Source organism: Thamnophis elegans, chromosome 17 (genome assembly GCF_009769535.1).
Source record: "Thamnophis elegans isolate rThaEle1 chromosome 17, rThaEle1.pri, whole genome shotgun sequence".
In the NCBI taxonomy this organism is placed as follows: Eukaryota; Metazoa; Chordata; class Lepidosauria; order Squamata; family Colubridae; genus Thamnophis; species Thamnophis elegans.
This window is the reverse complement of record NC_045557.1, coordinates 3,498,945-3,513,274: the sequence shown is the minus strand read 5'-3', so window position 1 is coordinate 3,513,274 and position 14,330 is coordinate 3,498,945. Positions and strand designations below refer to the sequence as shown.

The 14,330-nt window shown below is 45.1% G+C and overlaps 1 protein-coding gene across 1 annotated transcript; it reads left to right on the top strand.

The window, feature by feature from the left end:
* Positions 1-2,726: 2,726 nt before the first annotated feature.
* Positions 2,727-13,642, top strand: LOC116520106 (tropomyosin alpha-3 chain-like). The gene is made up of 3 exons (XM_032234259.1): positions 2,727-2,858; positions 4,313-4,382; positions 12,574-13,642. The coding sequence occupies exons 1-3, from the start codon at positions 2,727-2,729 to the stop codon at positions 12,654-12,656; spliced, it is 285 nt and encodes a 94-aa protein (XP_032090150.1). The 3' UTR covers positions 12,657-13,642.
* The last annotated feature ends 688 nt before the right edge of the window (positions 13,643-14,330 follow it).

Here is a 14,330-nt window from a genome sequence, read left to right as displayed (position 1 = left end):
AGAATATAAGAATATAAGAGGATATAAATAGAGAAGACAAGACAATAGAAAGAATATAGAGTAGAATAGGATATAAGTATAGAATAGAGGATAGGATAGAGAATATAGAACATAACAGAATAGAGAAGAGAATGTAAAATAGAATAGAGAAGAGAATATAGAATAGAAAGAATATAGAAGAATATAGAACATAACAATAGAGAATAAAGAATAGAATAGAATATAAAATAGAATAGAGAAGAGAAGATATAAATAGAGAAGAGAAGAGAGAATAGAATAGAGAATTGAAAGAATATAGACTAGAATAGGATAAGGATAGGATAGAGAATATAGAACATAACAGAATAGAGAATGTAAAATAGAATAGAGAAGAGAATATAGAATAGAAAGACTAGCGAAGAATATAGAATATAACTATAGAAAATAGAATAGAGAATAAAGAATAGAATAGAATATAAAATAGAATAGAGAAGATATAAAATAGAGAAGAGAGAATAGAATAGAGAATTGAAAGAATGTAGACGAGTAGAATAGGATAGAGGATAGGATAGAGGATAGGATAGAGAATACAGAACATAACAGAATAGAGAAGAGAATGTAAAATAGAATAGAGAAGAGAATATAGAATAGAAAGAATACAGAAGAATATAGAATATAACAGAATTGAGAATAAAATAGAATAAAATATAAAATAGAATAGAAAGAATAGAATAAGGAATAGATTCGAATTAGGATTGGAATTAGAATAAACTTATTGTCACTTTGAATGTACACTAATCGCACAGACATTAAAAATAAAATTTCATTGCACACAACTCTCCGATTTTACACGACATAAACACGGCCAGATAAAAAACAAAATTATGCATACATCCATTTAGAGACTCTTGAGGCCATTTGGTGGTTTAAATCTTCCCCTCAGGGTCACCTGAGTTCCTGAACTCTCAAACCTCAACGCAAATTGGGGGTTTAAAAATATCCCTAGGCTGTTTTTATTTCTGAGAATGCCAAAAATAATAAAAATAAAAACATCACATTTGATAGGCTGGGTGAAAATTCCACCGGGTGCCAAAGATACCATCAACATCTCGCCCCCCCCCCTGCCCCCTCCCCAGCTCAAAGATTCACTTCTCTTTCTTTCTCTCTCTCCTCTGTCCGTCCTTCCCTCTCTGTCCCTTTCTTCTTCTTCTTTACCCCCTCTCCCCATCTTTTCTTTTTCCGCCTTCCGCGACACGCACAGTAAATGTTCAGAATTTGAAGAGGAGCTGAAGAACGTTACCAACAACCTCAAGTCTCTTGAGGCTCAGGCGGGAGAAGGTAGGGTGGTCCTCCCCCCCCCCTCTGGCTCTGAAATTTAAAAAAAAAAATGTGATGAGGATGGTTAGAAATGAAATCACGAAATCCCCCTGTGGCTTTTGGGGGAGGGGAGGTTGGTGTCTTGGGTCTGTTGAGAAAACATCCCTGAGGTCAGTTGGTTAATTGTGTAACCTATATTTTGGTTGTCATAATTCTAACCCCATAGTTATTTTATATATTTTTTCTCTCTCTCTCTCTCTCCCCCTCCCTCCCTCCCTCCATATCATCTATCTACCTACCTACCTATCTACCATCTATCTATTTCTCTACCGATCTGTCTTCCTATCTATCATCTTATCTTATCTACCTATTTATCATCTATCTACCTATCTACCAGCCAGCCAGCCATCTATGTATCTCTACCTATCGGTCTACCTATTTATCATCTACCTATCTATCTACCTACCTATCTACCATCCATCCATCCATCCATCCCTATCTATCTATCTATCTATCTATCTATCTATCTATCTATCTATCTATCTATCTATCACCTACCTATCATCCATCATCCATCTATAACTATCTATCTATCTGTCATCTATCTATCTCTCTACCGATCTGTCTGTCTATCTATCTATCTATCTATCTATCTATCTATCTATCTATCTATCTATCACCTACCTATCATCCACCCATTCATTCATCTATATCTACCTATCTATCATCTATCTATCTATCTATCATCTATCTATCTATCTATCTATCTATCTATCTATCTATCTATCTATCTATCTATCTATCATCTATCTATCTATCATCTATTTATCTATCTATCTATCTATCTATCTATCTATCTATCTATCTATCTATCTATCACCTACCTATCATCCACCCATTCATTCATCTATAACTATTTACCTATCTATCATCTATCTATCATCCATCCATCCATCCATAACTGTCTGTCTGTCTGTCTGTCTATCTATATCTACCTACCTACCTATCTATCTTATCTATCTATCCCTATCTATCTCTATATATATCTATATCTATCTTACCACGCGGTAATTCTGGACAGCTTACAATATTAAGAAGATAAAACTACAACGATAAAATTCCTAAGCCTCTTTCTTTTTCCCTTTTCCTTTTGAAGTCCTTCAGGTCGTGTTTATAGGCGTTACAGGCAGTCCTGTAGCTATGACCCCAATTTACGTGGCTGAAGTTGCACCCAATTTACGACTTTGACTGCTGCGGTTGTTAACATGCCGTCATTAAGGGGATCTGGTTCCCCTCATTGGGGGCTGAGAGAGCAGCTGAAATTTCCATATTTCTATCCGAAAGGCATAGAATTAAAAAAAAACCTCCAAATTAGCTGGGCGGTAAAGTCTCTACGGTACCATGACCAGGAACCTGAATTTTGAGGGATGATGGCTACTGTCGCCCAACTTGATTACAGTTTGATTCTTGAGTGTCTCTTTTTTTTCCCCCCCCTCCAGTATTCTCAAAAAGAGGACAAATATGAAGAGGAGATCAAGATTTTGACTGACAAACTCAAGGAGGTGAGTGACGCATCGGGCTGGGGGAGAGCCACCTAGGACTGAGGTGAAACTTCCTGACAGTGAGGACAATTTAACCAGCGGGACGGCTCGCCACTAGAAGTTGGGCGTGGAGGCTTTTTTTAAGAAGAGGCTGGGCGTTCCCTCGGTCTGAAATGGCATAAGGTCTCCTGCTTGAGCAGGGGATTGGACTAGAAGACCTCCAGGGTCCCTTCCAAGTCTGTTATTCCGTGTCGGAGGCAGGATCTTCGTCTTGAAGCACAGATGTGAGGTGAAGAGGTAAAACCCAAACACAACCAGCCTACTAATAAGCCAAAATCGAAATTGTTCGGCTTTGCGTGTTGGTTAGAGGCTTCCGGGAGATTCCCAATTTTTCTCCAGCCTCCGATTTCACGGTCTTTGAACTGTTTGGATCCCCTTAAAACTTCTTCTCCACCTTTTTCAAGTAGGCAGCTATTTGAGGTCACAACTGCCACAACATCTTAGGAAGATCTTTATATATATCTATAAATAATATAGATATTATATATTTTATATCTATCTATCTATCTATCTATCTATCTATCTATCTATCTATCTATCTATCTATCTATCTATCTATCTATCTAGATTATCCTATGCCCTTACTCATGATAGATAGATAGATAGATAGATAGATAGATATAGATATATCACTTTCTTGCCACCCCGTGTCTTCATCTTATTCTGCAACAACCTTGCTCCTTCTCTCTTCTCAACCTCCCTTCCCTCCCTTCTTCTTTCCTCCTCTCCTTCCTCCTTTCTTCTTCCCCTCTCTTTCCCCCATTCCTCCTCTCTTCTCCTTCTTCTTTCTTCCACTCTCTCTCCTCCTTTCCTGCTCTCCTTCCCCTCTCTTTGCCCCACACCTCCTCTCTTCTTCTTTCCTCCTCTCCTTCCTCCTTTCCTCTGCCCCTCTCTTTCCTCCGCTCCTCCTCTCTTCTTTTTTCCGCTCTCTCTTCTCCTCCTCCTTTCCTGCTCTCCTTCCCCTCTCTTTTCCCCACTCCTCTCTTCTCCTTCTTCCCTCCTCTCCCTCTTTTCTCTCTTTCCCCCACTCCTCTCTTATCCTTCTTCTTTCCTCCTGTCCTTCCTCTTCCCCTCTCTTTGCCCCACTCCTCCTCTCTTCTTCTCCTTTCCTACTCTCCCTCTTTTCTCTCTTTTCCCCACTACTCTCTTATCCTTCTTTCCTCCTCTCCTTTCCTCTTTCTTCTTCCTTCTCTTTCCCCTATCCCTCCTCCTTTCTCCTCTTTCTTACCCTCTCTCCTACTCTTAATTCCCCACCCTTACTTTTTCTGCTTTGCCCTTTCTTCTTTCCCTCCTCATCTCCCTTCCTTTCCGTTGTTGCCCTTACTCATGATACCTTTTCTACCCGCCTTGCTTTGAAACCATCCCATGATTCAGCCGGGAACGTTGTCTGATTCCTCTTCTCCTGCCTTTCGCAGGCCGAGACCCGTGCCGAGTTTGCCGAGAGATCGGTCGCCAAATTGGAGAAGACCATCGATGACTTGGAAGGTAGGTTCCTCAGTCATCCAGGCCATGTTTTTTCCCCAAAGGGCTCTTTCACATTGATGATTATCATCAATAATCCAAATAATAATAATAATAAGTTACCTTAACAGTTCCTATGTCCTTGGTTAGGACTCGAGCTGTTGAGTTACCAACCAGCTCCAAAGGCTGTGAATCTCACCAAAGATTAATATAATAATAGGCACACTGGGTGCTATTCCAAAAGCACTGGAATTACATTTAAAACAGTTAAAACTTGACAAAATCACCATCAGTCAAATGCAAAAAGCCGCAGTGTTTGGATCTGCACACATATTACGAAAATATGTTACGACGTCCTAGGCCCCTGGGTAGGGCCCGACTAGTAACCAATGCCAATTCCGGTGAAACAACTGATCGCTGTGATATAATTCTGTTGTTGCAATAATAATAATAATATCACATACTCAGCATGATCACCTACTCAGCTGCTGTAAAAAAAAATCATGCAGACTGATTATAAATTGCGGCACAATTCAGTAGCGCAAATGATCCATTGGAATTTGTGCAAAAATTGTAATATTAAAACAGCAACAAACTGGTGGGAACATCAGCCTGAAAAAGTCACCGAAAATCAGATGGTCAAGATCTTGTGGGATTTCCGCATACAAACGGACAAAATACCGGCGCATAATACACCAGACATTACACTGGTTGAGAAAAATAAGGTCACAATCATAGACATCGCAATACCAGGTGATAGCAGGGTCGCCGAGAAGGAACATGAAAAAATCGCAAAATACCAGATCTTAAAAATTGAAATTCAACGACTATGGCACAAACCAGCAGTGGTAATTCCAGTGGTAATTGGCACACTGGGTGCTATTCCAAAAGCACTGGAATTACATTTAAAACAGTTAAAAATTGACAAAATCACCATCCGTCAAATGCAAAAAGCCGCACTGCTTGGATCCGCACGCATATTACGAAAATACGTTACGACGTCCTAGGCCCCTGGGGGGGGGGGCGACACCAAAGATTAACATAATAATAATAATAAATAATAATTTACCTGACTTGAACATTCTTACGCTACAAAAAAAACCATCTTACTTGGAACAGCTTATGTCCTCCGACGTTACCTTAACGGTTCCTAGGTCCTTGGTTAGGACTCGAGCTGTTGAGCTACCAACCAGCCCCAAATCTCACCAAAGATTAAAATAATAATAACAATAATAATAATCTTGGTTGATACCTGGGATGCTGGCAGCAACCCGTATCAACCATTAGCCTCAATCAGTGGTATTTATGTTGCATTTTTGAATGTTCAATTGACTTGAGTTTCATGTTTAACGAATAAAAGATCATCATCATCAATAATAATAATAATAGCCGAGGTGGCGCAGTGGTTAGGGTGCAGTACTGAAGGCCACTACAGCTGACTGTTATCTGCAGTTCAGCGGTTCTAATCTCACCGGCTCAAGGTTGACTCAGCCTTCCATCCTTCCGAGGTGGGTGAAATGAGGACCCGGATTGTTGTTGGGGGCGATATGCTGACTCTGTAAACCGCTTAGAGAGGGCTGAAAACCCCATGAAGCGGTATATAAGTCTAACTGCTATTGCTATTGCTACATCATGTATACAACGAGAACCCTTGAACGGTTGGATCGCAGTTATCCTTCAAGCTCGTCTCAAGGAAAACCAACCTGGTTTGAACTCCTGATGCCCCCCCCCCTCTGTTCTCCCTTCTGATGATCTCCCCCCCCCCCCCCGTTCCTCCCAATTTGTTTTAGATGAACTGTATGCTCAGAAATTGAAATACAAAGCCATAAGCGAGGAATTGGACCATGCCCTCAATGATATGACTTCCATGTAAATATTGACGTTTGCAGTGCGCTGGAATGGGGGGGGGAGGGGGCTTGTGTGTTGGCCTTGTGTTGGGCATGCTGTGTGTGTGTATATCGGGGTGTGAGAAGGCGGAGAGGGTGGTGGTGTCGCAGGGCTTTGGGGGGGTCAAGCGATGCTCGGGGTGCCTCGAGTGACCACCGCTATCTAACTCGCTGTCCCGTGCACAATTCCCAGGCCCATTGAAAGGGTCCACCCTTATTTTGTTGTCACTTTGTCGAAGTTGTGATGCCGGTCGGTTGTGGCTTACTCGAGTCTTTAATCCTTCTCCTTCTTCACCTGTTTGGCGTTGGGCAGAAACCTGGAGGAAATCTTTTGACGCTTCCACCGAGTTGTTGTTGGCATGGTTGTGTGTGAGTTTTGGCTCCTCCTTGGACCCTTCGCTTCTCTTAACTGCACCCGTCCATTGTCGCAGCACGAGGGTTGTGTCCCTTTTTCCTGCTCGCCTCGTCCCTTGCTTGCTGCTCCAATTCACACACACACACAAGAATTCCTCAAAAGCTAAACCTTCGTTTTTTCTCCCTCTCTCTCTCTCTCTTTCTCTCTTGCAAACAGATAAAACTGGTGATTCCAATGTTCCACTTAGCGACTCAGCCTGCAGCTTTCAAAGTCTGCCTTTTATAAAAAAAAAAGTTAACCCGGGTCCTTTCCTTCCTTCCTTCCTTCCTCCCTCCCTCCCTCCCTCCCTCCCTCCCTCCCTCCCTCCCTCCCTCCCTCCCTCCCTCCCTCCCTTCTCTCCCTCCCTCCTTCCTTCCTTCCTTCCCATCTATTTATCTAGCCATCTTTCTCCCTCTCTTCCTTTCTTCCATTTATATCTAGCCATATTCCTTCCTTCCTCCCTCCCTCCCTCCCTTCGCCTCCTATTTATCTCTCTAGCCATATTCCTTCCCATCTATTTATCTAGCCATCTTCCTTCCTCCCTCTCTTCCTTTCTTTCATTTATCTCTCTAGCCACCTTCCTTCCTTCCCAGCTATTTGTCTAGCCATCTTCCTCCCTCCCTTCTTCCCTCCCTCCTCCGATTTATCTCTAGCCATCTTCCTTCCTTTCCTTCCTTCCCTCCCTCCTCCCATTTATCTCTCTAGCCATCTTCCTTCTTTCCTTCCTTCCTTCCTTCCCTCCCTTCCTCCTATTTATCTCTCTAGCCATCTTCCTTCCTTCCTTTCTCCCTCCCTCCCTTCGTCCTATTTATCTCTCTAGCCATCTTCCTTCCTTCCTTTCTCCCTCCCTCCCTTCGTCCTATTTATCTCTCTAGCCATCTTCCTTCTTTTCTTCCTTCTTTCCCTCCCTCCCTCCTCCCATTTATCTCTCTAGCCATCTTCCTTCCTTCCCATCTATTTGTCTAGCCATCTTCCTCCCTTCTTCCCTCCCTCCCTCACATTTATCTCTCTAGCCATCTTCCTTCCTTCCTTCCTTCCTTCCTTCCTTCCTTCCTTCCTCCCATTTATCTCTTTAGCCACCTTCCTTCCTTCCAAGTCCTGCCCCTTCTCTCCCCCTCCCCCACACCCTCCCCAAATCTCACGTACACCCCATTACCGAGGGTGAGAAGGCTCATCCTTTGCACAAGTGTCGTCCGGCTGGGGGGGGGCACGGCTGTCCGGTCTTGCACGCCTCCGAAACACAACCACCTTCGTGATCTTGTGGCCTTAGCGGACTTTTTCTGGGGTGGCTTTACTCGGGGGGGGGGGGCTGTTTCTTCTCTGCAGGGAGCTCCCCCCCCCCTCTCTGCTCACTTACGGCTGGAAGAGACGAGCGACGCCGATTTGGGGCACGGCTGGGAAGCGTTTGCGGCTGTGTAGTGCCTGGGACACAACATGGTTTCTCCTCTCCCCCCCCGTTGTATCACTTGTCACTGGAAAATAAGCAAAAATGCACTCATGTTGGCTTGTGTGTGGTTTGTTTCGTCGGGAATCTCCCCCCGCCCCCCCCAAAAAAACCCTCTATTTCCTGGTTAGAGGGAGGCTGCAAAGCCATTCTAGCCCTTTCCTGCAGTCACAACGACTTCAATTAGGGAGGTTTTTTTCCCTCCTGGTTTCCGGTGTTTTATTTAAAACATTTGGGGGGGGGTATTTTTAGTCTCATATACACACCTTTACAAGTATATTATTCTCCTAGTTATTATTCTTAGCGCATTTTAACACTTTTAAACGTTCGTTTTCCATATGAAAAATTTAAAAAAATAATGATCGGGATTGCTGTTCGCAGTCAAGCCCCCCCCCCCCCAATTCATTTGACCCTTAAGTGGGTTGGACATGCCAGTAGGCGAAGCCTAAAACCCGAATTTGTGGGGGGGGGATTATCGGCTGTCGTTCCCGTCCCACCATAAACCTGTGGATCCCGTTCATAAACACAGAAAGGCAAGTCTGTGGTTTGCAAGTTCCAAATTGGCTTGAAGCTCTGAATTGACTTGAAACTCCGAATTGGCTTGCAAACACCGAATTGGCTTGCAAACTTCAAATTGGCCTGAAGCTTCGAATTGGCTTACAAACTCCCAATTGGCTTGAAGCTCCGAATTGTCCTGAAGCTCTGAATTGGCTTGAAACTCCGAATTGGCTTGAAGCTCCGAATTGGTTTGAAACTCTGAATTGGCTTGCAAACTTCAAATTGGCCTGAAGCTCCGAATTGGCTTGCAAACTCCCAATTGGCCTGAAGCTCCGAATTGGCTTGCAAGCTCCGAATTGGCTTGAAACTCCCAATTGGGTTGAAACTCCAAATTGGCCTGAAGCTCCGAATTGGCTTGCAAACCTCAAATTGGCAAGCTCCCATCATAACAAGACCATCTGACCTCAAACCAGTCTCCTGATGTTTATTATCAGCCCGTACTTGTTCCTTCACTGGCAGGCATCCCCGGCTGATTGGACCTTAAATCTTGTGAATAGGTGCCGGTTCTGCATTTCCATTTATCCACAACACCATTCCCATCATTCCGATCGATAAGATATATATTTCTCTCTCCAGCCACCCTTTTTTTGGAGGGTGGGGGTGGGGAAAAGGACTCCAAATCCTGATTTATTTGCAGTGGTAGCCTCGGTGGGGAGGGGGGCCGTCTCTCTGGAGCCACTAACCTTCCCTTTTCTTTCTTTCTTTTTTCCTCCCCTCTTTCTCTCTTCTCATTCTCTTCCTCCCTCCCCCTTTTTTCTCCCCTAATCTCGCCTCCTTCCTTTCCGCGCGGCCGCAGATCGTCTCTCCAGCCAGCTCGACAAAAATCGGCTGCTGGCGAAGGAGCTGAAGTTAACTCTGCATAATCTGTGCGATTGACCAAACAAACGAGAAAAAACAACACGATCCACCAATTTAATTTAAATTGTTTTTTTTGGGGGGGGGACTGAGTTCCCGGGGTGGCTGCAGGCTAAACGGGGAGGGTGTGGGGGGGAGGGAACCCGCCTCTGTGAAGGCAAAGCCCCCGTTTTCTCCCGAGGCCATTCAATGCTTTTCAGCCGATCGCCTTCCACGTTTCCACACTTCACCGCCACGTTTTTCTAAGCTTTAAAGTCGCGCAGCCAATTGTAAACCAAACGCCACGAAAGTTAAGAGTTTGTGTGCTTTGAGAAAACGGTTTAATTTTCTTTTCCTGGGGTGCAGAGAGACGCTGATAAAGGCCTTTCTCGTCCCCCCCCGCCCCCTTATATTGCTGCCTTCGAATTCTCCACTCCCCCCCCCACTTCTATAAAAATCTCTTCCGCGTTTTCCGATTTATCCGTAATCTCGTTTTTGCATGGGTCACCTTGTCTGCGGTTTTCCTAAACTTTCCTTTTCCTGTGTTATCAATAATAAAAAAAAAAATCACTGGCCCGCTTGTTACACGCCTGAGGTCTCCTTATTTCTTGGACTGCCAATCATTTTTAAACCCGATGTCTGAGAGACAGGGAAAACACACACACACAGACACACCTTTGGGGAGGTATCTCAACCCCCTGGCATTTGGCTGATGGGCAAGGTATTCTGATCGAGGCTTCCCAAGAACATGAAGCCAACTCCTTATCCCGACAAAAAACCCCTTTTTATTAATTGACTGTGAATTCTGCTCATTCACATCCAGCAAAGTCTTTCGAGGGAGGATTTACGGTCACAGACCTTATCTGGCTTGGAGAGCTGCCAGGTTGACATCTGCAGAACTTGGCCAGGAGTCTCTTGGAGAGTCCCGAACCAATGAAGCGAACTAATTGTCTCCTGCAAACTCCACTCCCCTGTGGCTCCTCTTTTATTCCCTCTGGGAGGGGCCATTCACCGTCCACCTGTGGCCTTCCTCCCAAGTTGGCTCCTGTTCCCTTCGTGTCTGGCAACTCTGTGCATGCGCACACAGGGAACAGGCTCCAGCTGTTCTTCTGCCTCACTGATGTCCGACTCCGAAGGCAGCTGATAACTGGCATACGGCCCTGGCCCCCTCTCTGCCTCCGACACAGAGCCTTCCCCAGACTCCAGGACTGGCCCATGTTCCTCCCCAACCCTCCTCACTGTCTGACTCTGCTGCCAGCTCCAGTGGCCGCTAGCAGGCCACAACACAAGGATGATCCGTGGCTCCATCCGGCCGATGATGCGGAAGCTGGAAACGGCCAGAGGCATCTAGTTTGTATAGGAAGCATGTTTTATTTTTATTTTTTTTGCACTGGGAAAATATATATATCCTTTGTTGCTTTAATAAAAGGCTGTTTTCAATTCTGGCTGATGGTTGTTTGGCCTGGAAACGGACTCCGAATGGTGTTTCCCTCCCTGCTGATAGTTGGAAAATACCGGAGAATATATTCCTCCCCTCCTTTCCAAATCCTAGCCCTTTCTGCTTTGCACAGCAAGCTTTCCAGCTTTGGTCACCGAGGGGGGGCGGAAGGGGGGAGACTTTGACCTGGAAATGGAAGATCTGAGTTCTAATCTTTGTCAGCTAAACTTTGGGGGGAGAATTGCGGGCCGTTCACGCTTTCTCGGGCTCCTCTCAACTTTGAAGGATCGGCATCCCTGCCAAAAATGAGAATTTAAAACGAACCAGCCACAATCTGGCCAGGGTGACACTGTTGCCCCAGCCTGATGTGGGCGTTCTTGTGGGGTGTGTGTGTGTTAATGAACCTCCGTTTGCTTCCCCAGGGAAGGCACTGGATGGTTTTGATTTGGGATTTACAAGGCGGGGCATCTTTCAAAACGGATCCTTCGCTCTGCATGTTATCCTGAGACTCTCCGCTGCATTTTTCCCTATTATTATTATTATTTTGCGAGGCTCGCAACTTTCTTGGCTCCCAGACCTTCAAACCCCCCCACCCCACCCCCCAAATCTGTGCATCTCTTCCCTGCAAGGCAGGAAAACGTACGAGCTAAACCATCACCAGGTCAAACGTTGTCATTTTGTCACCGGAGCCACATGTGCGATGCTTGTGTGTCCTCCCAGCCCAGAAATTGTCCCGTTGTGCTTCCAGATTTGGAATCAGACTTCCGGACTTCACCTGTCTTTGAAACCAAGAACTGAACCTTGCAACATGCGGCAAGAAAAAACGGAAAGGATTGGGACTCTCCGAGCTGGGTGTTTTTCTTGCAGACGTTTCACGACCCGATGAGGGAACATCATCAGGGCTGGTAGTGTTGAGGTTACCTAGTTTGCGTCGTGAAACGACTGTTAAGAAAACCAGCGCGCACCAAGGACTCCTCGTTTTTACCCTGAGCTACAAATCTTCTCCTTTAAAAGGGTCAAGATTGAAGTGTTTTGGACGAGCCGTTTCCGTAAACTTCAGTTCAGCCCGCGGCAGAAATTGGCGGGGGAAAGTTACGCGAGTCGAGTTTCATGGGTTTCCCCCCCCCCCCCAGCTCACACCGCACGAAGCTCTGCTTATCTTTCGGCAAAACGGATGGCCAGTGGGCACAACGGCAAACAACAACCGCACAGGGTTATTTATATATACCCGGTTTTCCCCCAAAATAAGACCTCTCCGGATAATAATAAGCCCAATCAGGCTTTTTGAGCACATGCGCTAAAATAAGCCCTCCCCGAAAATATTGCAACACAGCAGCAGCCGTGAGGCGACCACGCTCGCCGCCTCCTGCACCTCAAAAATAATAAGACCCCAAAAATAACACCAATAGTTTTGAAGGTCAAAAGAAAATAAGACCCTGTTTTATTTTGGGGGAAACGTGGTATGAAATGAGAGAACCGTCCCGGTGGGAGCTGTGGGGAGGGGGGAGCAACGCAGAAGCACAATCCACGCCGATCGAAGCTTTGCGTGGCAGCATGGCAATGCCGGGGAGTGTGTGTGCACCTATTTTTTGGGTGGTGGTGGTGGAAATAAATGCAGCAAATTTCGGAGCACCGTTAACATTTCCTGTCCTTCTTTGCAGATAAGCTGAAATGTACCAAAGAGGAGCATCTCTGCACGCAAAGGATGTTGGACCAGACCCTCCTTGATCTGAACGACATGTAAAAAAAAAAAGACCCGAGGCAACGGCAGCCCCCTCCCACCCTTTCTCTTCAACCTACGCCCCCCCCCCCCCCGAGCAGCCATTCTCCACGCGGGTTCAACTCTGTTCGTTTTGTTTTTTTCTCCCAAGGGAAAAAAATGATAACAACCAGAAAGTTGACCTCTAACCCTCCCAAGGGGGAAAAAAAGTCATAAATTACATTCTTGATATTTGGGGGGACCAATTTAGTTTTAAAAAAAAAAACACCTCTGCTGTGTTTTTCTTTTTTTTTTTTCTTCCTTGCCCACCGAGACATTCCTTAAATTTTCAGCCGGAAGGAAGGAAAAAGAGGCAGCCCCCATTGGAAGAATTTAAAGGGAGCGAGCGACTGGAAGGCGTGAAATTTAAGGCGTTGAAATTATTACGTGGCCGATGTGTGTTTCAGGTTAACGCCCCCCCCCCCCAATCACAAAGTATTTTCACCCCTCAGTGGCCGACCCCCGAAAGCATGCAGCTTTTAAATCAATGTACTGTTTTGTTTGCCCTTCTGAATCGGATGAGCCTCCCCCCACGATCCGATGGAGCGGTCGATCGAATGAATAATCCGAAATCCCATCGTTGGTCCGAAACAACCAGCAAAAGCTTTTGCGGTGTCCACTAACGGGGGACTAACGTTCGCTTCCGCAAGGAAAAAGCCTTTCCTCTTGCCTCTCCCCTTTTTCCCATTTTTTTTTTTGGGGGGGGGATATTTAAATTCGGCTTTTTAAGGAAATAAGTTGGGCTGAGGTTTGTGCTTTGTCCGCTGCTGTTTTAATCCGTGTTTTTATAACCTTTTTCCAGCTGTGGGGGGGGGAAGAGCACTGTGTTTAAAAATAAGAAAAGAAAAACATAATCGGGGCTCCGTGCGTGGTTTTTTTTTTAATTTAAAGTTTCCTTTTCTTTAAACCCATATAAATCGTTCTTAAGCTCCTTCGCTCTTTTCTTTCCTGCATTTTTTTCTGACACTTCGGGGAAAACACTATATCCGAATAACCCATGTTTTCTTCCCACTTAGGTTTAAGTTTCTGGGTACTTGGTGATCCGCGCGAAGGTTTTTTTTTTGGGGGGGGGTAGGATTGTAACTTTTTGGGGTGCTCTTGAATACGAGGGGGGATTTTTGCCTCCCCTGTACCACTTCTAGCCAGGGAGCTGATCGTTCTGTCTTGATGTACGGGGGACGCCTCCGTACTCTCGAAATTTGATCCCCCTAAAAGTTAATTTTTTTTTAAATGCATATCTGTATAGGCCTTTGGGGTGTCATAGGAAGAATACTGTATACGCTGCCATGGCTTTTTAGAGCCGGTGTATGTATTTGAGGTGGGGGGGGGGAGAGGGAGGGAGGAATGAGGAAATTATATCAAGTGTTTTGATACTAAAAAAAAAATGCTTCAATCTTTTATTGTCTTTTTTTTGGAATAATAATAAACAGAAACATTCCCTCTGCCGCTTGGTGATTTGTTTTTACTAGTGTTTTTACTGGTGGGTGGGGCTGTTCAGTACGGGTAATCCTCGAAATACAACCACGGCTGAGCCCAAAGTGTCTTTTGTGGAGACATCTAAGTGATTCCCCCGTTTTGCAACCTATCTTGAGGCAGTTGTTAAGTGGATCGCCGCGGTGGTTAAAATAGTAAGAGGGCAGCAAAGCAAAACCGGCTTTC